We start from the raw sequence: 23,306 nt of genomic DNA, 5'->3' as shown, positions 1-23,306 counted from the left end.
AATGTTAACGGGCTGGCTGGCTGCATCAACAGCTATAAGAAATTAATCAAATGAAGTAAGGACAAACTGTCACAACTTCAGCCAAGTTCACCTCTTGCAGACAACTTGCAGATCACAGGGATTTCACTTGATTTGATGAATAGTTTAATTACTTATTTTTACGTAGCACTCTGATAGAGTTTTCTGAACCGTAGGAGGGATGCAGCACAAAAATGGCATTAACAGATTAAAATTAGCATGTTTCTCCCTACCGTTATCTGTCTTTGTCTCAGATTGCAAATTCTTTGGAGTGACTTTGTGTCTTGCTCTTAGGCTGCCTACGCCTGACAGTTATACTAAGCTAGAATATGGGGTTTTTGCAAGGATATGGGTTTTCAATAACTCTTATCCTCTTTCCTTAATAGTATTGATTATAAAGGACCTTTGAGTTTCATTGATAATGTGACATTTTAACTTTGGCACAGTCTCCCCAGACTTCAATTATGCTTACCCATTCCAGAACACTGCTGTTTATTCTTGGCCAAAGTCCCTGTTGGAGAATTTTGAGATAAAAATCAACAAATGCATGTAGCTTTTACTACTGTACTCGATATGATAGCATCTCTTTTGTTGATGAACCTGAAGTTACAAATTGTGTATATTGTACAGTTTATGAACAGTTGGGATTAATGGGTAGGCATAGAGCGCACACTATATTAGTATATGAATTCTGTGAATTTGGGTCCACTTTTGCCTGGTTCTCCACTGTTTAATAGAATTAATTTGCTTGTTTCAGCTTTGTTTCCTTAGATTTAACTCAAAACCTCTTAGTGTGAATGAAACTCCTACATTGTTACCAGACTTAGATAAACCTATATAGATCTTAATTGCTGTTTTGATGATACACTGCACACTTTTGTATGGAAAGCTTCTGTTGCCTTTGTAGCATCTCTGCTTGCCTCTGTAGCTTCTTACTATTTTTATTACTTTTATTATTTTCACCATGAATTTCTGAAAAGTATTTGTAGGAAGCCAAACATTGTTTTTCTTAAGACTTCTTTTTAAAGAACACAGGAGTATTCTGCCTGCACTAGTTTTCCCAGCTTTTGCAGTTTCCAAGCTGTGATGGTGCCAGGGGATGGTGCTCCCTCCTGACATCCCCAGCCCCTGTGCTGGGTGAATTCCAGCACAACTGAAGTGACAGAAAATTCCCTCAGTCCAGGGAAGAGCTGGCCGACACATGCCTCATGCTTTCTAGAAATGCCTTGCATCTCACTGCGCTCGTGGCGGGTATTGCGTCACCTGCTGGGCTCCAGCGCTCTGACAGTGGTTGTGTGATTTCCCTCCCTCCAGGCAAGTAAGAAAATGTAGTGGGACGGAGGCAAGGAGGAGAAGCCCCGAGCGAGCGCTGGGACGAGGGCCTCCGGGCAGGACCCCCTCCCTGCTGCAGCATCACCATGTCCAAGAAGGGCACCAGCAGCCGAGCCAGGGGGGAGAAGCCGGACGCCTTGGCCGCCTTGCAGGCTGCCAATGAAGAGCTCAGGGCCAAGCTCACCGACATCCAGATAGAGCTCCAGCAAGAAAAGAGTAAGGTGTGCATCTTTTCCTTTCCTTCCCGTTAATTAAAATAGAGACAGTCTTGTTTCTGACTGCTCACCACTCCTTGCCCCGCTAGTAGCTGACCTGTGCACGACTTCGACATATACCAGACTGCGTGCACCCAAAGCTAGCCTTCTGGGGAAAGGAGGCAACCCCTTCACGGCAGATTTTTAAATATTCTCCTTGTTTTTAAAACATGCATATGGGATAAAAATTCCCCATCTCTGCAAATGAGGGTGCTTCAGTGGTGCGGCGCTCGGTGGGAAAGCCCAGCGTGAGGATGGCCGGCACGCTTGCTCCTGCCACCCAGGAAGAAATGAAGTTGAGAAATCGCATAGCTGAATGCCAGCAAAAGATCTGAGAAAACAAACATCTGCTCAAAACAGATGGCAGGCACGTAGTGGTGGGTGAAAGCTGTCCACATCCTTTGTTTCTCTCACTAGAACTTTTTCTAGTAAATATTTACCTATTTATGAGGATGGCTACATTGAGGGGTTTTGAATGCAATTTTGTGTCATTCAGAAATTCTCTTTGCTGATTCTTCACCTTCTCATTTACCCTAATTTCATTTGGGTTTTATGCTCAAAATCCTTCAAAAGGGCTGCATACAAGTTTCAGCTGTGCGGTGACAGGTCTCAGCTCTGCCTCTGCCGAAGTTTAAGGAGCCACAGTTTCAGCCTGAGCCCTTGAGAGAGCAGCAGCCGATGCAGCTGGAGGCTCGGCTTTGAGAGCTTTCCGCCGTAGCCTTCAGGCCACTTCTCAGGGAGGGCACTAAAAATTGATTTGCTTATCCCTAATCCCCCAAATTAGTTTCCACTGATAAACTTTGGGATTTTTTGGTTCCAGAATGCTAATAGAGCCACGCATTACCATGCAGGGACAGAAGGATATTCTGCATTTTTCCATTAATTTGCATCATTATTAGACACTGTAGACTACGAATCTAATTTTTAAGGAAGCTTCTAGGGGGGTGTGTGTGTGTATATATATATACACACACAAAACATCTATTAAACCTTTTGTCATGAAGCAGCATTTGCGGTTTTAAGACTGAGGACCCTGTTTTCCTTCCCCGTCCTCCCCAGTTCTGGTGATACACCACTTCTCACATGGCTCCGTTGGAGTTTATGGCATGGTTTTAAATTGAAATGTCATTTGACCCTTCTGTGGTCAGATAGAGTTAGTTATTTGTACTGAATAATTCATTGCTCAGAAAGCATCTGATAAAATGCAATTGTTTGGGCCTTCGCAGTAGCGCGCAGAGCTTTTTCTGTCTTGCACACGTGTGTGCGAGCAGTGCAGTTTGGATCTGTGTGCTGGAGCGTGCCAAAATAATGGCTCAGCGTCTGATTTCTCACCTGTGCTTGTGGGGATGTGGACTGAGAGCTTCTCCAGGTATCCAGCGGAAAAGTAAAGGAAGGGCTCAGACTTGCTCCATCAGATACCAGCTAATTCCTAAATGTGTATTATCTGAAACCTTACTCTGTTTCTAGCACCTAACACATGCACGTTCGCCCAGTTTCTGAGCATACACTTCTGTAGCGTTTGGATATGGAGGGGTAGTTCACCCGGGGTCTGTGCTTCTTGCAGAAATTTATGATACTTACTTATATTGTGCTAACTCATGCTTTTTAGGGCACCAAATCGGGCAAATTAAAGAGTCTGTGAGATTGCAAAGGATTATTATTTAATTATAAAAATAGAATATGATGTTAAAATCAGCATTGGTGCCTAGATTTTCATCCTCGGTAGCAATAATTTGCAAAATGATAATGATACATTTTTGTTTCTCTTTTTCTAAATATGCAGATATTTCCACATATGCTGGTTTCCGGTGGAAAAAAGTTCTTTTCTACAAATTTCTCAGGGTTCTTTTTCTTATTTTCGCAAATTACTTTTTCCTTAGAAGAATTCTCAAAGTTCTCCATGATGTCACAGTTCTTCTTTACACCTGCACGGTTTGGTTCTGCAGTGTTCTCATTTGCGAGGCAGGCTGAGGCATATTCTCAGCAAGGAAACCTTATTGTGTCAACTGAGGAAGAAAAATGCCTCTTTACTGAACAGAATTGACCGGAACATTTTTCCCAATAAAAACTTTGATAATTAAATACGACATAGTGAATATCCACTTCTTAATTTTGGCATTTAAATATGTGCACAGGCTGTTCTGGTAAAGATCATAGGGCAGAAACGAGAGTGCAAACAGACGTGCACTGCCTGCCTCTGAGCAAGGCTGCCCCAAGAGAGGGTCAGCCGTGCAAACACTGCGAACACACGCTGGGAACAGCTGCTAGTGCAAAACCTGCCGTTAAGCTGCAGCCACTTCAGTATGAAACCGAGGTGGGTTGTGTTTTCCCATAAGGCACGTGATTCCCATTTGTACCCCAGAAAATCAGCGATGGCTGCCTGCCAACTCCACCGGCTCTTCTGGTGTGCGTGCGCAGGCGTGAGCTGCCAAGCAGACGCCGTCACTGGTGCAAGGGACGGGGTCCGTCAGCTGCACACGCTGGTGCCTGTGGCTCATGGCCAGAGCCAGCCAGAGGAACGCTGTGTCTTCGGGGTTGGGGTCACTGCCACTGCAGCCCGGTTCCGTGGAGCCGCAGTGGCGGTACCAACGACGAGGTGAACGCTCGCCGGGGCTTCGGGAGAGAGGATGGGTCTGGCAGGGCTGAGGTGGCTGTTCCCGGAGGATTTGTGGTAGACTTGGAATCACTTTTGCAGCCCCGAGTGCTCCTGGCTGCGTTGCTAGGTGAGCTGCGTCACTGCAGGTCCCCGCGGGTACCTGCCAGACCTCGAGTCCGATGACGGCTGTGACGGTGCTTCAAAAGTATTTGCCATAAATTGTAAAAACCTTTTCCCTGTGAAAATGGTCTACAGGGGTTTGTAATGTGTATTTTCTTCACAGGAAATGCTTCGAGAGAGGAAATTTCTCTTTTGCGAGTCTACAGCATGAAGGCTGCGCAGCAGAGCTCAGTGACCCTTGTTTTACCTGGAACCTCTTTTTAAAAGTGATATTTACTATGTAATAAAGTATTTGATCATAAAGAATGAACAAAATGCCAAATACGTAGTTCTGCGTAAGGTAATACTAACTGACTGGGCTTTTGCTCTAAGGCACAGACATGCAACATTAAGGTCAAATATTGTAAAGTGATCCATACCATTATTAGATAATATCATAATTTTTATTAATTGTTCTGTTGATTAAAAATACTTTTTTGATTTTCCGTGTAGGTCAGCAAGTTGGAAAGAGAGAAAAATCAGGAAGTTAAGCAGATCAAAGAGCACGAACAGCATAAAAGTACAGTGGTGGTAACAGAGCTCAAAGTCAAACTTCATGAAGAGAAAATGAAGGAGCTCCAAGCTGTTCGAGAAGCACTTTTGAGACAGCACGAAGCTGAGCTACTTAGAGTAATAAAAATTAAAGATAATGAAATCCAGAGACTACAGACCCTTCTCAATGCTGTACGCGATGGGGCTCCTGACAAGGTGAAAACGGTGCTGCTCACGGAGGCGAAGGAGGAGGCCAAGAAGGGGTTTGAAGTTGAGAAAATAAAAATGCAGCAGGAAATTTCAGAGCTGAAGGGGGCTAAGAAACAAGTGGAAGAGGCTTTAACTATGGTCATCCAAGCTGACAAAATTAAAGCAGCTGAGATAAGGAGTGTGTATCACCTGCATCAGGAGGAAATCAGCAGAATTAAGAGGGAGTGTGAGAGAGAAATTCGTAGACTGGTACGTGTTGCTTTCTGCATCTATGTTTTTACTAACACGTTTTTGATAGTAAGTAAATGAAAGTTCAGTGCTCGACTCAGATGAATGGATAAGGATGGGCATTCAAACTTCTGGATCTTGCCTCAAATCTGTTTTACGTTTACTAGTAGAGATGTCAAAATGGTTTTTAAAATCGTTTAGGATGTTTTGTAAGGAACGTTCTCGTCCGTGCCAGTGCCTATTAATGTTGTTCACCTTTCAGGAAGAGGCCGTGGGTTACTAACTGGTTAGGGGAATTCTACCACACAGTTACATTTCTTGGCCCACGCCTCTATTTCCCCACCATTTGATCCTTGCTGATCCACCTCGGTCCCTCCCTTTCCCTGCCTTTGCTAGTTCCCATAAACATCCCATAATGAGCTCTTTCTTCTGCATCCCATAGTGAGTCCTACACCCCATAGGCAATGCCCCCTTCACTCTGCAAGGCGTTCCGGGAGGAGTTCCACTCCGTGTCCCACCGCGGTGGCTTTCCCCAGGACAGGCGCGGTGCCCCGCGAGCAGCGACTCTGCAGGTTCCCGACCTCAGGAGGTCACTGCGCATCCTCACCCGTCACTGCTCATCCGATCCCCGCTGGGTCTTTGTGTGTGCGCTGATCAGCCTTCGGTCACCGAACCGTTTGAGTCTCTAGTGCGACAGTTTGAGTCTCAAAGGCAATGGCTATGCTTATGGCTCCAGAGTATTCCTCCAGTGTGTTTGGAAACTTGGTCAAAAAGGATCATGTTGCTTGGAAAAGGGGAGAACTCCCTGCAGGAGGGAGCTCCTGCCAAGAGGGAAGTCTCGGCCTGAGAGCCTGCGGGCCACCAACACTTTCTGGGTTTTAGGGTGATTTCTTCTCCACAGCCATCTTGGACACTTGCCTTACGATTCACCCAGTCTCGTGAGTGCCCAGCTGATTTGCAGGACTGTATCCCTTAGCTGTTGCTGCCATTCCCAAGGACATGGGAACAAATGTGACACACACCCGCCCCCCCAAACACTCATGATGCATATTTTGGATCTTGTCTCAGTATTTCATAGAATTATAGAATCATTCTGGTTGGAAAAGCCCTTTGAGATCCCCAAGTCCAACTGTTACCCCAGCAGTGCCAAGCCCCTCACTAAGCCATGTCCCCAAGCACCACATCTACACGGCTGTTAAATCCCTCCAGGGATGGGGACTCCACCACTGCCCTGGGCAGCCTGTTCCAGGGACTGACAACCCTTTGGGGGAAGAAATTTTTCCTATTTTATATTATTACATTTACTTTATATATTAAATATTCCTTGATTTGAAGTCACCATCTTTTTGTGTTTGCCACGCTTTTTTATAGCATTCAGGGTCTCAGTATATACTCATCCATGTCTCTTCTAAGTCACTATCCCTTGACTATTATCCAAATCCTAAAAAAAAAGTGTAAAGCTGCCCGATCAGCCTGCAGACTGGCCCCAAGGCAAAGCGTGGCAGCGTAGCCACGCTGCAGTGAATGCTCTGCAGAACCCACCACCGCAGGGCTGGCACAGCACCCTCTGTGTCCTAACAAACCCAAGCGACTGACACATCGTGGGCAGCTCCATTCATCAGCGGAGCGTTACGTACCCTTTATTTAGCCACCCGTTCTCTCAGACTTTGGGTTGTTAAGTATTTTTTTCCCTCATAGATTATTTTATTTTTATGAAGAGGATATTAAATTAATTTATAACCAACTGATCTGTTGATACTGTTCAAATATCCTGCAGTGTAAGTACTTTCTTCTCTAAACATACATTACTAGATGCATTGATTTAATACATCAGAATGAAAGGATGGCTAACGTACATCCTAAATAAACTTGCTGCATTACATGAAAAGTCCACGCTAATGGCCTCTAATGTAGAAGCTATAAAATAAATATGTTCTTAGTTATAAAGAATAGAGTGGTTTGATGTTATGTTTTCTAAATTGCCTTTGAAAATCAAACTTTTTTTTTTAATTCCTGCTTGAAAGAATCCGATTAGCTAACTGTACTAATTAAATTACATGATGCCATCCTTTTACCAAGCCCTGAGTGCTTCCTGAATGACTTTAAGTACTCTCAGCTCCACGGACCCGACCGTAATTGATTTCAGGGGGAGGCGGCGGCACCCTGCAGGGGAGGACGTTCGGGGGGAAAGGCTGGTGCCACATCATAAGATAAAAGCTCTCTGTCAAAATGAGGCAATTCGCAACACACTTCAACTATTACTGAAAACTGGTGCTGTTGTGCCTTGTCAAGGTCGGGGCCATCACTGAAGCACAGCGCGGAGCCTCGCTGGGGTGCAGGGAGGGGGAGAGCAGGGCAGAAGGGCCCGATGTCCAGCAGAACGATGGCATCGCACCTTCCTGTAACGCCCGCGGCAGACAGCCCGCCCTCAACTGCAAGGGATCCGCGGCGGGATTGGAAAGCTCCGTGATTCATGTGCGATGCGTTATTTAGTGGTTTTAGTCAGGGGGGAGTAACCTTCAAGGAAATTAGCATTTCACACCTAGAAAAATACTGGTTTTTTGTTTAGTCAGACTAGAGAAAGACAAGTTGTACTCATTCATGTTTAGCTTGGCAATGATGTGAAGTCCTTTAAGATAAAGTAATTTTTTGAAGGTATTTATCTCTGATAGGTACAAGTTTTCATCTCCAAGTCAAGTACATCTGTGCAGGATTAGCTTATAGAAAATACTCCCATACGCTCAAAGATTGTTTTAAAAAGGTAAAGTAGTACTAATCCATGATTCTCCTTTCAAATTAAAATGAGGGGTTTTTCTTTATTGACAGGCAGGAATACATTTGTTGGTGTGTCCCTTTAGACTTGTGGAAAAATGTTGGGTGGCCTTTAAAGTAACAGATGTGGTAGGACCATACAGCTTTATGCAAACAGGAACTGGACAGCCATCAAATTTACTTCAAGCAAATGGGAGTTCATTTTGGTCTTCAGCACCATCCTCTTCTGTCAGACTTCAACCCTACCTGCACAGCAAACAGGCTTTTGCTGCAGGGGTGTGATATCTGCAGGTGATAGCTTCGGTAGCTTTGTGCTAGAGGCATGGCTTGCAGATTGTGACAGCTAACATGGGGTCATCTCTCTTTAGAAACAGTTCCCGCTTAGTATTTACCAAATAAACATCCTACCTAGTTATGTTAGTTATTTTTCAGGCGCCAGGGTAACTATTACTCAGCGATGCCAATGGCTTTGGACTAATCCCACACGGCAGAGCCAAGCATCCTTCGGTTCTGAGAGCAGCATAAGAAAGGAAATAACGGGTTTTGCAAACATACACCCAAGTGTATGTTCACGCGGTTCTGGCCCGGTGGTTCCTGTTTGCATATATGGCTTGTGCTGTTCGTGTCTGGCAAGTCTGAGCGTGCCGCTCCCCAGAGGAGTACAGCTAACCCAGTCCAGCTACCCTGGCTCAAAGCTGCAGAAATGGAAATGATGAAAGTCCCTTGCAGATGGTAGCAAGTAAATATGGCAACGACCTCCTTTCTAAAGAATTTCTAATTTTAGTAAACTTTTTTTAAAATTTTAATTTCTGCATTTTAAAACAGCTTTAAATACTACCCAAATGTATTTAATTATGTGCATATCGCCTCCCACGAATAGCAGCACAGCCTGTGTTAGTGTGTGCACGTCCAGGGAAAACAGCCCTTCAGTCAGGAGAATTCCCTGGGATTAACGGGCTTCAAATTCTGCTTACAGGGGACTAAAATTCAATGTGGTAAAGAGCATTTAAATTTTACTTAACTATAGATTGGTGAGGAAGAAGTGCTGAACAGCAGTGGCCATGGCAGCCTGCCTTCCCCCAGGGGCTAAAACAGAAATCAGAAAAACTGAAGAAATGAGATTTGTTAGTGACTGGAAAGTATTTTAGTTAATGATGACTACCAAAAGGTTTAATAGCCTGCTCTATACCTTATGTAAGACCGTCATATGTCGAGACTGTCGTGGCTTCCTTATGGTGGTGCAGCAGCACAAAGAGGAGATCAGTCTGTTCGGCATCGCTCCGAACCTGTGTGGGCGCAGGCACTTCCCTGAAATTTCCCTGTCAGGCAGGGGCAAATTAGTGAAGATGTCTGATTTAAAGGACGATATCGGATCAAAAGTGTAGGAAGCTGACTTTTAAAATATTAATTTTATTGGTGACTGATTTATTCTTTATCGTCTCCTTTTTCTTCCCTTATATGGTGAAAAATTGCCATATTTGGTATTATAAAGGTATCTCAGCAGTCATCCTATACTGAAAGGTAGACAAATTATTCAAGGTGAATTATTCCTTCTTGCAAATGTGGATTTTTTTCATCATTTGTCATTTGAACCTCATTTATAACAGTATTTATTCCACCTAAACCTGGACTACAGAAGGAGTCTGTTGTATACTAAACACTATACATCATTGCTCCTACGTGTTGGAGGGCCAACAACCCTCCTAGTTTTGAGTTGTTCCTTTTGTGTCTGAGTCCAGTTCTTAAAACTGTTTTTCCCTACGGTCCTGAACAAGAAGTCGTCTCTCTTCTGTGCTGTGACAGCATTGTTGGTGTGCTACAACACTTCTGATACGGGGCGTGGGGCTCCTGTACCTCTGGAAGCGCTTTGAAACTGCTGGCACTGGGTGGGAGGTTCCCGCTGTCCGCAGCGTAGGGCTGCGACACCACACGCCTCATCTTACGGCATTTGCCACTGGCACCGAATAGTTACCCCGACCTGAGCATGTCCTGAGTGGGAGGAAAGAAGGATGTATGTTTGAAGGTAGAGCAAAAGAGGGGAATGCAAAATAGGACACGGGCGGGAAAAATCTTGGAATCTTTCTTTACGCACAATCATTTCTCTCATCCAATGTACTTTACTCTTCAAATATAGTATTGCATTTAATTCTTTAGAATTTGTGTTATAAACCATGCAAGTTATTATTCATTGAGAAATCTATTCTGATTAGTAATATTTTCAATATATCTTAACATAAATTCAGAAGTATTTAACAATTTTATATGAGTAGCTTTACATGTAACACTACCGATTCTGTGTACTGCAATTCGCATCTCGCACTCTGAAAGGAACCAGTTTTCAGAAACAAAAACCTTTAGTCACCTAGCAAAGGAAGTTTTTTGGTTATTTATTGCCTGAGCAGGGCAGCAAATAGTGATTTCACCTGCACCACCTAACCTCTCTGTGCTTGACAGCTTAAGGCTGCATCTCCCTCAGCATTGTTCCAGGGATTTTGGTGGAATTGTGGTGATTTCCAGGGTGGTGTTAAGGATCCAGACCCTGCCCAGGGTCGGTCGTTTCAGCCAGGGAAGCTGCCAGCGAGGCAGCTGCAGCGCTCAGGTCCCACATCCTGTTCCTGGGAACGTCGGGAGCCGGCGCGATCCCAGGGGAGCCGTGCCATCAGCCCCACGCCGTGGGCTGCTCAGCGAGGGGAGCGGTTTGCCGTGTCGCCAGGTCCCGGGTAGAACGTGACTGTACGTAACTGCTGTCGCACGTTAACTGTCTGGAACTGGGCGTGTTACGTTTACTGGGATCGTTTTCTGTTTGGGTAAGTATAACTGGGATTTCATCAGTCTGAAACAGAATCGTTCTCTGGCCGAAGTTGTAGCAGAATCACGTTGCAGAATGAAGTTTTCAGTAATAAAGACTGCACGTGTCCTTGTTTAACTGAGGAGAGATGACGTATCATCTCCTCCTGTGTCTGACAGTTTGGCAAGGACAGTGGCTGTGCACTGCTGACAGCAAACACCTTTTGGTGAGGATGAACTCTGGAAGAGGAGAGTGATCCTGGGAGGTACCACTGCACGGCCAATGTCCTGCAGGACCAGGGTGCCTGATCGCTTCCAGGCACAAGCGATGGCTGCCTGTGTGTCGAGGTTTCTTAACTGCTTCAGAAGAAGCAGTGGGCTAGCAGCAGGGCTTTTTCCTAACGTCATCTAATGATGACTCCTAAAACCCACGCAACCTGTGAGATTCAGGAAATTCAGAGACCAGAGGGTGTTGTTTCACCTTGCGGCTGAGCCAAGCTGAGCACACAAGGCTACCAAAGCCCCCAGCCACGCTCCCCCAGCGTCGTGCCTGCCCCACCTCTCCTGCACTGGGCCACGTGTGCACAGAGCAAGCCAGACCAGGGAGCTGCTGGGGCAGAAAATTAACCAGGAAAGCAAAACCAAACAGTTTTCCCACGGATCGATATGATGAGCCAACTTTCGTATGACCCAGTGCTGGCATAGGGTTTGGGTGGGAGGCAGGTTGTGGGGCCACCTCTTCTGGTGGGGCTGTGCTCTTGTGTCACAGCTTAACCGCGATGAGGAACTGTCCTCTGGAGGAACTGCCGCTCACTGCAACATCTCCAGCAGCAACGTCACCATGAAACGCCCTCAGTGTTCATCTCCTCCCTCGACGATAAGGGCTCAGTAAAACGGGTGGGGTATTTATTCCTGGGAGCCATAATGTGGGTGTGGGAATCACCCAAGAGGCTGTAAGGAGCCCTTTGCTCTTCTAAAAGCACAGCATGCACTTTGCAATCTGCAGCTTATTATTGCAATATACGTTGCAATGTATATTGTAACAAGATGTTACAATAGCGTGAGAGGTAATTACACTTTGCATTTTGGTTTTCATCTGGACTGAAAGAGGGAGAATTTTCCTTGGTAAAAAAAAGAATAGAAATCGCAGCCTGCTCCTCCCTCGTACCAGCTGCGTTGCCGTGCCCAGCAGTGCGGCGGGGCCCTCGGTGCGGGTCGGGGGCTGCAGCGCGGTACGGCAGCCACGGCAGCCTGCCGTAGCTGCGCAGGCACCTTAGCGGAGTTCCAACACCTTGGGTTAGGAGCGTTACCGAGTGAGCAGTATCAGGGTGCGGGTGTGCCACCGCCACCCCCACGCTGGCTGTAAAACACCAGGCGTGGTAGCTGACATAACGGGCAGTCTGGGAACGCTGACCTGGGCTGTTCTTGCAGAGCGCTCGGCCCACCCTGGCACCTCGGCCTGGCTGGCTGCTGCTGGCGAGTGACAGGGGTCACCAGGCCACGGCGGCAGTTCCGTGTCTTTCTGCGAGGGAAGGTGAACGCGAGCGCACTGCACACGGGGCAGACACCCCCTGCCAGCCCGGGTGGGAGAACCCCGTCTGTCGGGGGGCGGTCGCGCCACAGGGGGACCCCGTCTCCTTTCATCTGGGCCGTCTGGTGCCAGCCGGGGCGCTGGGAGCCTGGCGGCCCAGTCGCCTCCAGCAGCTCTCCTTGCCCGTCCTGATTGCGGGCTCTGAGACCGCGTGCGGGGAAAGGCAGCTGCCTGCCAGGTAACCGCCCCAGCCCGAGACGGGCTTCTCCGTCACGCTGACCACCGCTGCCGCGAATGGCGGCTTTTATCCACCACGGCGCATTTCTGGGGCGGCGGCCGTGCAGAGCTGCCGTGGCCCCGGGAACGTCACAAGGAGAAATTTCCCAACCAGGGAACGTCCATGTTGATGTTACAGTTATGATGGAAACAATGCGTTTCAAAAGAGCCGCAAGGCTTAAAACCAGCCGCGTGTCAGAGCGTGCTGGGGGTTGCACTGGGTAGCACAAGGAGGGAATAACAAATGTAACTTTGCATGGGATTATGTTTGCATAATTGGCATCGGCTGTGCTCAGGGGCTGGTTATTAATTAGTGCTCCCACATAAATATTCATCCCAAGTCGAGGCAGCCCACTAGAACTGAAGCGGGAATATCGCGGCGCGGGGCACCCTCTCAGGTGGTTGGATGCTGCGATCCCACGCGCTGACGCCCTTCCCCGAGCGCTGCTGGTGTCTGAAGCCATCAGACACTGGGGTGGGGAAGAGGAGGAGGAGGAGGAGGCCCGCTGGTCCCGCACCCATCGCAGAATGAGCCCGGGCGGTGTGACAGCCTGGGGGGGTGTGCACCTGGGGACTGGCACCTCTGCGCGTGAGTTGCAAGTTGTTTCTTGTCTTTACATTTTCGTAATGTTACTAATGCTAGGATGAAATGTGCTAAATAATCTTTTTTTCCGTAAAATGTTTCCTTCAGTTTGTACTATTTCTACAACATTTCTGTTTAATAATGGGCTGCAAACATCAAACTGTTATACATATTTCATGAATGTGAATTTAATCATACGAAGGGAAATGTGAATACTGATGTTTCCTTTGTTGTTTATGAAGATTGTGTTTAGGGTTTTTTCTGGGAAACAAACCATAAGTGAAATACTGTGAAATCTTCTGTATTTTCTCCAGTTTCTTTGTTCCTCCTAATTTGAAGTGTTGCCTATGTTGTACTGTGTCTTTGTTTTCATATAAATAGGGATCAACTACCCAATATTCTGCTTATTTTAAACAAATCATGGTTTGATGATGTGTTACCTTTTCCTTTATACATCCATTTAGATTTCTACCTGATTAGACATTTAGCAGCAGGACCTCAGTGGGCATCTCTTTGTTTCATTCAAAGTTAGTAGGCTGTTGCCTGAATGGAAATTGTTGAAAGCATCTTTAATAAAACGGCACCCAAAGCACATCCGATTTGCTCCGTTTTACTAAATCTAAATTGTGCATAACCTTGAAGCACAGTTTCCAAGCAGGTATTTATGAGCCATCCTACGTCGCCTTTTGGCAAGGGCTGGCTCTTCCCCAGGGACAACACGGGAACTCTCGGGGCTCGTAGCTGCGTGTTTCTTCCCGTGGCCGCAGCAGGGCAGGACCACCCCAGGCAGCACAGCCCTCGGAACCCTGCAGCTTCCCCCGTGTGTGGGGCCACGGGGTGACGGCAGGGTGACAGTGGGGTGGATGGGGTGACGGGGCGCCTGGCCTGGGTATGCATGCAGCCTCTGCACGGTGTGACGGAGAGACACGATGCCCCAACCCGCTGTGTCCTCTCCTGCAGAATTTATTTCACAGCTGTAAGCTGGAACTAGCCCCTCCACCCAAACACACCTAAGGGAAGCGATTTCCATCGCTGGGTGTGTGCACACTGCCGTCACCTGCTTTCTCCCCAGCTGGGCCATTTTTGGAGTTACTGGAAACAAAGTACTTTGAGTGATCTGTTAACTCACAATGCCATTTCTTTCCAGGTTTACAGAAAAAGCCAGCAAAGATAAAAGTATCAAATGCAGTTCTCACAAGGCAAAATGTTCTTATCTCAAGCAGGCCAAGTTTTAAAAACTGATCATTTAAACTAAATGTGTACAGTCTCAAAAACTTATGCCAAAAATCTGATGCATTTGTGGTATCTGAAACCAGATCAGCAGACATTTTAGGGGATGTATATGATTTCTTTCTTTCCATAGAATCATTATCTGCAAGTACATTTGGCAGCCCTGTGGCGCGCGAGTGTGATTAATACTTTATGTTCATGTATAATGTATATGTATGCCATCCAGCTGGGAAGAGCCTGAGATTCTGTTGCAGTGCTGTACATCACCGCAGGCATGGGAGAAGAGTTTGGACTGTGCTCAGTAATTTTTCGTTACTAGGCAGGGCACAGGCTCTGAACAGACGTCAGGGTCTGATCCTGCACCCGCTGGCCCCACACGCCTCCGGCGCAGGGCTCACATGGGTGAACGTCCTCAGCTCCGTAGGGAGGGAGGCTTTAATTCCACGTTAGCATTCGGAAAAAAGTATCCAGAAAATATTCCTGGAGCACCTGCAAATTCAACGTGCCTGACACAACGGCGATGAGCACAGCGCTCTGAGCTCAGCGAGAACACTGCAGGCAAATAACGACTTGAGACTGAGAGATAGCTGGACATTTGTCATTTTGCTTAATGATCATTGTGCATAAACAAAACCTTTCATGGAAAGGGGATAATTAAACAAATTGTTCACATGGGAGACTTCTGGAAAAAGAATTTTAAAAGTTCACGTTCCTCCTATGTTTTGAAAATTAGAAAGATATTCAGGTTTTAATATTTTTCTTTTAAAATTACAAATCCAAATTTTCAAAAGGCGATGTCCAAGCAGAATGCTGCAAAATCGTTGAAATGTTTGAGTGAACTAATCCAAATTGTGATATGAATACTAGGTTTTAATTTTTTATAAGATATTCTGAAATGGTACGAAGAATACAGGGTATTTCCCAATCATTTTAATGAAAAAATTCCTGCTGAAGAGAGCTTATTCTGGGTGGCTCCCGGAAGGAGTGTGATATTGATGAGTTGGTGAAGCAATTCAGTTTATATGTTCACTGTCAAATATTTGTTGCTGTTCTATTTCCAAGGGCGTTTGTCGTATTTTCCATGTTGAGGGGTGTCAGCTCTGTGCAACTGTTCTCTGGCCGCGTTTGGGGTCATAAGATGCTCTGTTGTTGTCAAGCTGCTGCCTGCCTGTGTGATTGTGTTCTGTTCTCCTTGTAGATGGAGGAGATTAAATTTAAAGACAGAGCAGTCTACGTGCTGGAGAGAGAGTTAGGGGTTCAAGCCGGGCATGCTCAGAGACTGCAGCTCCAAAAGGAGGCTTTAGATGAACAACTTTCCCAGATCAAAGAGTCTGATCGGCATCTGAGCAGCCCCAAGCGGGAACTTCCTTATGCAAGTGGTGCAGGAGACGCTTCAGATCATTCGGGAAGCCCCGTAAGCACTTTCACGTGGTTTCACCTACACGAACGAGCAGACAGAGTGACAAAATGGCACAAAGTGACAGAATCTTGATGAGTGCACCCTCGAGCAACAGCTTTCCCATAGCTGTGCAGGGGAAACCCCGAGGCACCGATTTCTCACTCTCATTTGGTAGAGGAACCTTTAAGATGTAAAATCAAACCTGGTTATGGGAGAGCTTTTGCTTTTTTGTCGTTTTGTTTTCTGGTTTCTTTGGTTTGGTTTTGTTAGCAGGGTGAATTTTTTCTGTTGTTTTTCTCTTCCTTTTCCTCACTGTACCATACCTCTGCCACCTGCCTTAATTTGACCCTTTGACACAATTTTGCCAACAAATGATGCAAATGCATTTTTAACCAAGTAATGTATGTGTGCTAGCTTTTGGAACTGCTAATGATAGATTTTGTGAGCAGACGTACGTGGCCAGTTGACAAAGGGAAATGGGGGAAGGTAATCGGTGCATGAAAGCGCGGGAAACCCGCAGTCCTCCTGGAACACCGCTGCTCACTCAGGTTTTTGTGCTGCTACGTGCTCTCGCTTTCAGTGGACCAGAAAGTGAATGAAATACCTGCTAACCTATTGTCTCCTATTTCTTTTCTACAATGCAATATCCAGAACATTAAATTTTCGTCACCCTTTCACAATGGCTTTTTTAATGTAATATGGCACCTTTCCGCTTTTGCCTTAATTTGCTAATATTAAAAACCCCTCTGTTAACTGACCTCATATACCTGGCGTATGCAAATTTTCTTCATTGCTGATTCTCATCAAGATTTCTTTTGCAACAGCCCTAATTTTCTCAGTAGAAGTGTAAATACTTGTACATGAGCAAACCAATCTATTTTATTCTTTGTCCCAAGCCTCTCCTGCACCTGTTGAATGAGGAACCCTAGACCTCCCAGCAGTGCCACCAGCACTATGGACACTAATTTGCTTGTTTCGATTTGTACTCAACTTCTGCCAAACATCAGAACGAGTCCTAGAGAAGGGGGGAAAGTCTGTCACATTTGTACAGAGATGTAACTTCTGATTCCAAACGAGGACACCTTTACTGCTATATTACTCCTACCTATATTTCTATTCATTTGTAATTTGATTTAAGCATTTTCACTCGGATAAAGTGCTACCCCTTTGGCTTTACGAGTGTCCCGTTAGAACCCAATAAGGGCCACAGCTTTATGGAAGAAGAGCTTATGCAATGGTACCATTGCATGGATTTTCCCCATTTGTACTTCAGTATTTTTAATATCATTTTCTTACAACAAAGTCCTCAGAGCGGGTGATGTGTCTGAAGCACTCAGTTCAACAGTGGCATACATTGGAAACATTACCTTAATTTTTGATATTTTCTTTTCTATGTCCAAGTTTACCATTTGTGACTTCGTATTTGCATATACATACTTCTGCATTTGCATACTTTGTTACATTTTCACTCCTAACTTTCCGTTGGTCTCATCCTGCAGCTTTCAGGGGTCAGTTAGGGTACGTAGGTTACACTCTGCCATACAATGTTTTGAAATGTTTGGATCTGGGATAAGATAAAGTTTGAGCTTTGAAAAATACGGATATTGCGCGTGTACTTATGAGCAGTTATTTGCAGTTGATCTTTGTTTTAGGAACAGCAGTTGGATGAAAAGGATGCCCGGCGTTTCCAACTCAAAATCGCTGAGCTGAGTGCCATCATCAGGAAGCTGGAAGACCGGAATGCGCTGCTGTCGGAGGAGAGAAACGAGCTGGTGAGTGCGGCGGCGAAGCGCGGCGATGACTGCTTGTGAACACGCTGCCGCAGCCCTGCCTCACCCCCTACACACTGAACTATTTCCCCTGTGCTGTCGGGAAATGATTGCAGGAGTGCTGGCTCCTCCTCACGCTCTGTATTTGGTGGTACGCCACATCACACTCATCTTTGCTTACGTAACAATGAATTTTTAAGGTGGCATTAGCTGGAATTATTCTTATTCATTTTTTTAAATAACTACATTCCCCCACATGGTATATTTGTTGCACGGATCGAATACCTCATGAAGGAGGAACGATCTGCTTCCCAATGGAAAACACCAAGAGTTTTTCATCAATTCTGCTTTGCATTAGGAGAAAATACTGCTAGTGTGATAGTTAATTAAAATGATTAATATATTTGATGGCAAATAATAGCTGCGGAGGTGTTAATTCTCTCTTTATCTTTCAGTTAAAACGTCTTAGAGAAGCTGAAAGTCAGTATAAGCCCATTTTGGACAAAAATAAACGCCTTAGTAGGAAGAATGAGGAATTGTCACATGCCTTACGTCGAATGGAAAATAAATTAAAATTTGTAACACAAGAAAATATAGCAATGGTAAGTCTCCGTGTGCTCCAGGGAGAATGCGTAGTTTAGTCCTCACAGGGCTGATGAAGCCAGGCATCATCCCAAACTTGCAAGTTGGACAGGAAACTCCCCTTTCCAGTGCTCACTGAGATGTCCTGCGGTGCGCTACTCAGTGGTTTGTGGCTTGAACATGTTTTGGTTTTTATAAAATGTTTTATTTTAGCTTTAAAACAAATAGTTCTGAAGAAAAGAGATTGCATGAGCTTTGTACATTTTCATCGGGCGACAGCCCAGTCACTGGCTGCTCAGCTTCGACGTGAGCCCACTTCACCTTGGGCTTTTGTACCAGAATCACCTCATAATGCTTAGGAAATCGGCACTTGTGACTCTGCCTTTTTTTTCCCATTGAATATTGTTAGTGGGCGATAGCTGGTAGCAAGTAGCTGTGGCATTGCATGAACGTAGCAGGCCTGAGGTCACTCCCGTGGGTGCTGCAGCTCCAGGACTGCTGCAGATCAAAACGAATGGAACTAGAAGATCTTTAAAGTCCCTTCCAACCCAAACCATTCAAAAAAAAAAGAATGAGAGGAACCCGGGGAGAAGCGGTGCTGGTGCCAGCTCTCTGAATGGCTTCTCCACCCAGAGCCAGCCAGCTCTCGGCAGAGCTGAAGAGCAGACGCAGCTGAGCTGTGCTAGCCCCTCTCGTTGCTGCGATGGCCCCACATGCCTGCTGTCCTCCCCAGTGGCCACGAGCTTCATGCGGCTGTCAGAGGAACAGGAACACCCGCTGTGTTTGCAGTCTAGCTGTATCGCCCAGCGAAAGAGGAGCAGGACAGCTGCCAGAACAGCCATTAGATGAGATGCATCACTGGCTGTAAAGGGAAGGGTTATATGCTGTCCTTTGGCAAAGCCTTCTGATCGTTTCCTCTTCTGCCGTGCGGGTTTCTTTTAGAGACAAAGAGCTGGAACAATAAGGAGACCGAGCTCTCTAAATGATCTTGACCACAGCCAGGAAGAAAGAGAAGTTGATTTCCTGAGGCTGCAAGTCATTGAACAGCAAAACATCATTGATGAACTCTCCAAGGTAAGATGTAATACTGCCGCTCTCATGAGAGGTCGACTAAGGCCATAGATGAAGAACAGGAAGCCTGAGCAAGGGCTGAAGTCTGGGTTTGGGTTTCTGTGAGCTAACGGGCATAGCCTGCATCAGCGGAAATGTGGTAGGCATTTCTATCATTAGTAGTGATTGAACTGAATATAAGTTATCTGGGGCATCATATTTGGGAAAATCCTTTCAATCTGCATTGTACTTGCATGACAGAACCATTGCAGCACGTCCAGTAGATGTGCTGATGGCCAGATCCTGCACCGATGAGACACAATGTCAGAGTTCCTTTAGCTGCAGACAGCATCAGGGCTAAAGCTTGCTGTGTACAAGGGGCTGTTCTGCAGTGTTGTGTTCTCAGGCTTTGGAAGGAGCAAATACTGAAATCAGAATACTCCTCAAGTGAATAACTGCTTTTTTTGCCTTTTTTTTTTTTTTTTTTAATGTCTATACACTTACTGACATTATTTCATTCTATTTTATTAGACCCTGGAAACTGCTGGCTATGTGAAGAGTGTCATGGTAAGAATGAACTTAACTTTGTCCTCCTCTTTGTAAGTTTTAAATTGCTGTTCATGAAAAGCAAGCAGGGTAAATAATATTTATTATGACTTATACCTTTATTCAGTCAGCAAGACTCAGGGTTTTTCTCAGTGTAGATGTTATCAAAGACTGTGTCAGAAGAAGTTGTCCACCAGAGAAAATTATGGTGATAGTGAGGAGGAAAGCTCTGGTGAGAGAGGAAAGCTTTTTTCCACCTCTAGGATGACCTCAGAGGCAAAGGGCAGCATGCTCACTCTGTCCTGATGGCCAACAGTGAGAGTCCCCCACCTCTGGGACAGCTCTGCCACGTTGGAATTGCATTTTTTTTTTAGAGTCTGATTACCACTGCCTTTGTCTCACCCATACTGGCATGTTCTCGGCCACTGCCCTTGCCCAGCTTATCCCTTCACTGTTATCAGTAAAGATTTTGTGAAGTTAAGCCACTAATACGTATTGATAAAACGTGTTGTGTTCTTCATTGCCAAGTGTGCAGCAAAGCTTATGCTGTGAAGCAAAACAAGTATTTTGTTCTCTTCTGTCCCTGCTGCTGGCGTTAGGATTTGCCCTTGGGCTGGTGGTAGTGGCACATTGCCCATGTCCCACGGTGCCATCGCATCCCTTTACCAAATGGTGAAAATGAAAGATATAGGGGTTTCCCTTCAGAATTTTACTCTCTTTGATCCTGGAGTTTGCCTGTATTTGCAGAATAAAGAAAATTTTTTCAGTACTATAAAAAATTGACGTGACTCTATGAAGAGTGTTGTAATTTCCACGGAACAGAACAATTTGCTGGCAGCAATAAATGCTCAAACTTTCTGAGAAGCACTGGGAACCTGCAGATCCTTAGAGAAGTCAGCTGAGACTGAAGGTGCTGAGTTCAGTCTCTGAATTGTGTGTAGTAGGGCTGTTCATGCGTGCCCCTTCCAGAGGGCACCAACAGCCACGGCAGCAAGAGCCAAGGGCAGGAGTCGGTCCTTGCCTCTCGCCCCTGGACAGAGAGGGCGTCCGCCGGAGAAGAGCCATGGGCTTGGACACCCAGGGCAGCTCTGAAACGATGCCTAAGCTGCCAGTGTCTTGCATGGGTTATAATCACCTTTTCTTGATTTTCATGAACATAGAGAGCAATTGCTACTTGTATATGCCAAACATGGGAGATGTTGGAGTAAATCTAACATTAGATTGATGAAAACTCAGTTATTTCATTGTGAGGCAGTGGCCAGCACTGGCATTATTATTTCTTGATTGCCAAATGACTACCGGTACTGACATACTTAATTTAAATAACAGCTCGCTGAAAACAGCTAACAGACGTATCTGCTTCTTTCAGGAACGTGATAAGCTGTTAAGGTATAGGAAGCAAAGGAAAAAAATGACCAGAATTCCCAAGGTAAAAAAAATCTTGTATCGTAACATGCTGATGGACATGCTGGCTTCTCGGGGTGCTCCGAGCACCTTGGAGCCATGGGGGAATGTTCTCCTCCAGGGTCCGCAGGCAGGTCCTAATCTTAAATTTGGGTTCAAGGACACTTGTGGACAGTATTGGCATAATTCAGACACGATCTGGCAGGGGAAGGAGAACCCTTTGCACCGCACATCACAAGCGTTCGTGTGCTCTGTGGTTACACAAGCAGTTTCGGTGTCCCGTGGGACTTCCGTGGTGTGTGATTGCCTTAAGACGAGACAGGTTTTATGAATTAACACATCTCAAAATGATCTTTTAATGGCACTGCCTGAAAACATATGTAGGTTGTAAATAATTAATTTTGGAGTTTAGTAACACGCAAAAATTGGTGGTTATAAGGAGCAACGGTTAGAGCTCAGGGAAAAAGAGAATGTTAGTTAATGAACACTTGGCAGGATGTTAATATAAATATTAACTCTGCAATGACATCGTAAGGTATAATGTCAGGGACCTGAGTGTAAGCTGTGCTCTACATATGAAGAATTATGGCAGTGATGGAGCTAATGAATCTATAAATAATGAATTGTGGTCGATGTGAGATAACTCATTAACTCCTGTCACCCTGCAAATGGCAGCCAGGCCTTGGAAGGAGTTAGGTTTTGTCTCCTTCAAAAGTTATCCACTGCAAATCAAAATCAAACTCCAAAATCTAGAAATGCTTTTTGTAAATCAACAATGAAAAATAACTTTAAAACTGTGTTTGAAATATTGTCTTTGGCTTTCAAGCATTTAGCAGTAAATCTTTTTTTACCAGCACTACCCTCATTCTTTTAAACAGAAAGCAGATTTGAGTGGGAAAATGGATTTCTTCAAACTGTAAAAACATTGCTGTGGTGATTAACTTCAAATTTTCAAGTAGAATATTTCTTGAAAATCTAACTTTTCATGTGACAGCTGTGGTAATGACAGGAGGGACATTGTGGCGATGACGATGGATTAGCAAAGCCATTTCAATGCACAGCTCCCACCTCACGCTGAGATGAGCACACACAGAAGTAAAAAGGGTGATCTGCCTCAGCTGGAGAAATCGGGAGGAAAATACATTAGAAAAAGGCAGGGGCTTTGAGGTTGTGCACTGTGATACCTAACAACAAATACAACAATTCCGTGATTTGGATAGTTTCAGCTATTATCAGGGCACTACCATTGGGGTGAAAAAGGTTTTCAGAATACATGTAAAGAACTGGGTAGATTTTCAAAAACCAGTAGAGTGAAAACTGCCAATCGCCTCGAACTGAGGTTCCTCCGTGTGTGTGCAAACGCTGCGAGGCGCAGGGTTCCGCCATGTGTCCCGAGCCACCGCTGTCCCCCTGAGGCCGTGGGGCTGGCGCAGGCGATGGCACCGCTGCTGCACGGCACGGCTGCGCCCGCTGACGCCTTGTCTCTGCTAGAAGCCGGTCGTGGAGACGTTTTTCGGCTACGATGAAGAAGCTTCCTTGGAGTCTGATGGTTCCTCTATCTCGTACCAAACTGACCGGACAGATCAAACCCCTTGCACTCCTGAAGATGACTTGGAAGAGGTATTCACCAAAAAATATGTGTTATTTTGTTTTGAAACCTTGCTACTAATTTTTAATGAAATTCCTGGTCTGTTATATCATTCATCTGTCACCTCTGACCAGAAAATTAAAAATTGGTGTTAAATTTAATACTGTGCATGTTGGTTAATAATCTCTGGGTCTCAAGTCTTCAGTAATTTCATGACTTTTAGCCAAGCTGGAAATATTATATGCTAATGCTGTTAGATTTATAATGGATTTATAGCTTAGAGGTCTGAAAAGACTGAGAGGTTGGATGGCCCTAGGCAGACCTGTTCACACGGAGATGTACTGCGGGTTTGTGCACATGTGGTTTTGTTCCAGTCCTTCTATTTGTCATTTTGACCCTGGCACAGAACGCAGCCTTATCGATAGGGTTTGTGTTTCTGGAAGGAGCAGTAAGCCACCACGTAAAGCACCAGTCTCCAGAGGAAAGGCATTTTCCTCGCC

At 45.5% G+C, this 23,306-nt stretch overlaps 1 protein-coding gene across 4 annotated transcripts in view; it reads left to right on the top strand.

Annotated features, from left to right (window-relative positions):
• JAKMIP3 (Janus kinase and microtubule interacting protein 3) overlaps positions 1-23,306 on the top strand; it is a 100,818-nt gene that overhangs the window by 43,947 nt on the left and 33,565 nt on the right. For 3 of the 4 annotated variants that reach the window (XM_075757576.1, XM_075757574.1, XM_075757573.1), the window contains 9 exons: positions 1,333-1,571; positions 4,813-5,310; positions 15,667-15,882; positions 17,520-17,639; positions 18,092-18,238; positions 19,161-19,292; positions 19,800-19,835; positions 21,184-21,243; positions 22,710-22,838. In XM_075757576.1, coding sequence (XP_075613691.1) covers positions 1,437-1,571; positions 4,813-5,310; positions 15,667-15,882; positions 17,520-17,639; positions 18,092-18,238; positions 19,161-19,292; positions 19,800-19,835; positions 21,184-21,243; positions 22,710-22,838 — 1,473 coding nt within the window. In that variant the 5' untranslated portion in view covers positions 1,333-1,436. Of the gene's footprint in view, positions 1-1,332; positions 1,572-4,812; positions 5,311-15,666; positions 15,883-17,519; positions 17,640-18,091; positions 18,239-19,160; positions 19,293-19,799; positions 19,836-21,183; positions 21,244-22,709; positions 22,839-23,306 lie in introns of those variants that run through there. The other variant, XM_075757577.1, reaches the window with a different exon arrangement.

The sequence above is a fragment of the Balearica regulorum genome, chromosome 7 (assembly GCF_011004875.1).
Source record: "Balearica regulorum gibbericeps isolate bBalReg1 chromosome 7, bBalReg1.pri, whole genome shotgun sequence".
Classification (NCBI taxonomy): Eukaryota; Metazoa; Chordata; class Aves; order Gruiformes; family Gruidae; genus Balearica; species Balearica regulorum.
This window is presented reverse-complemented; position numbering and strand designations above follow the sequence as displayed.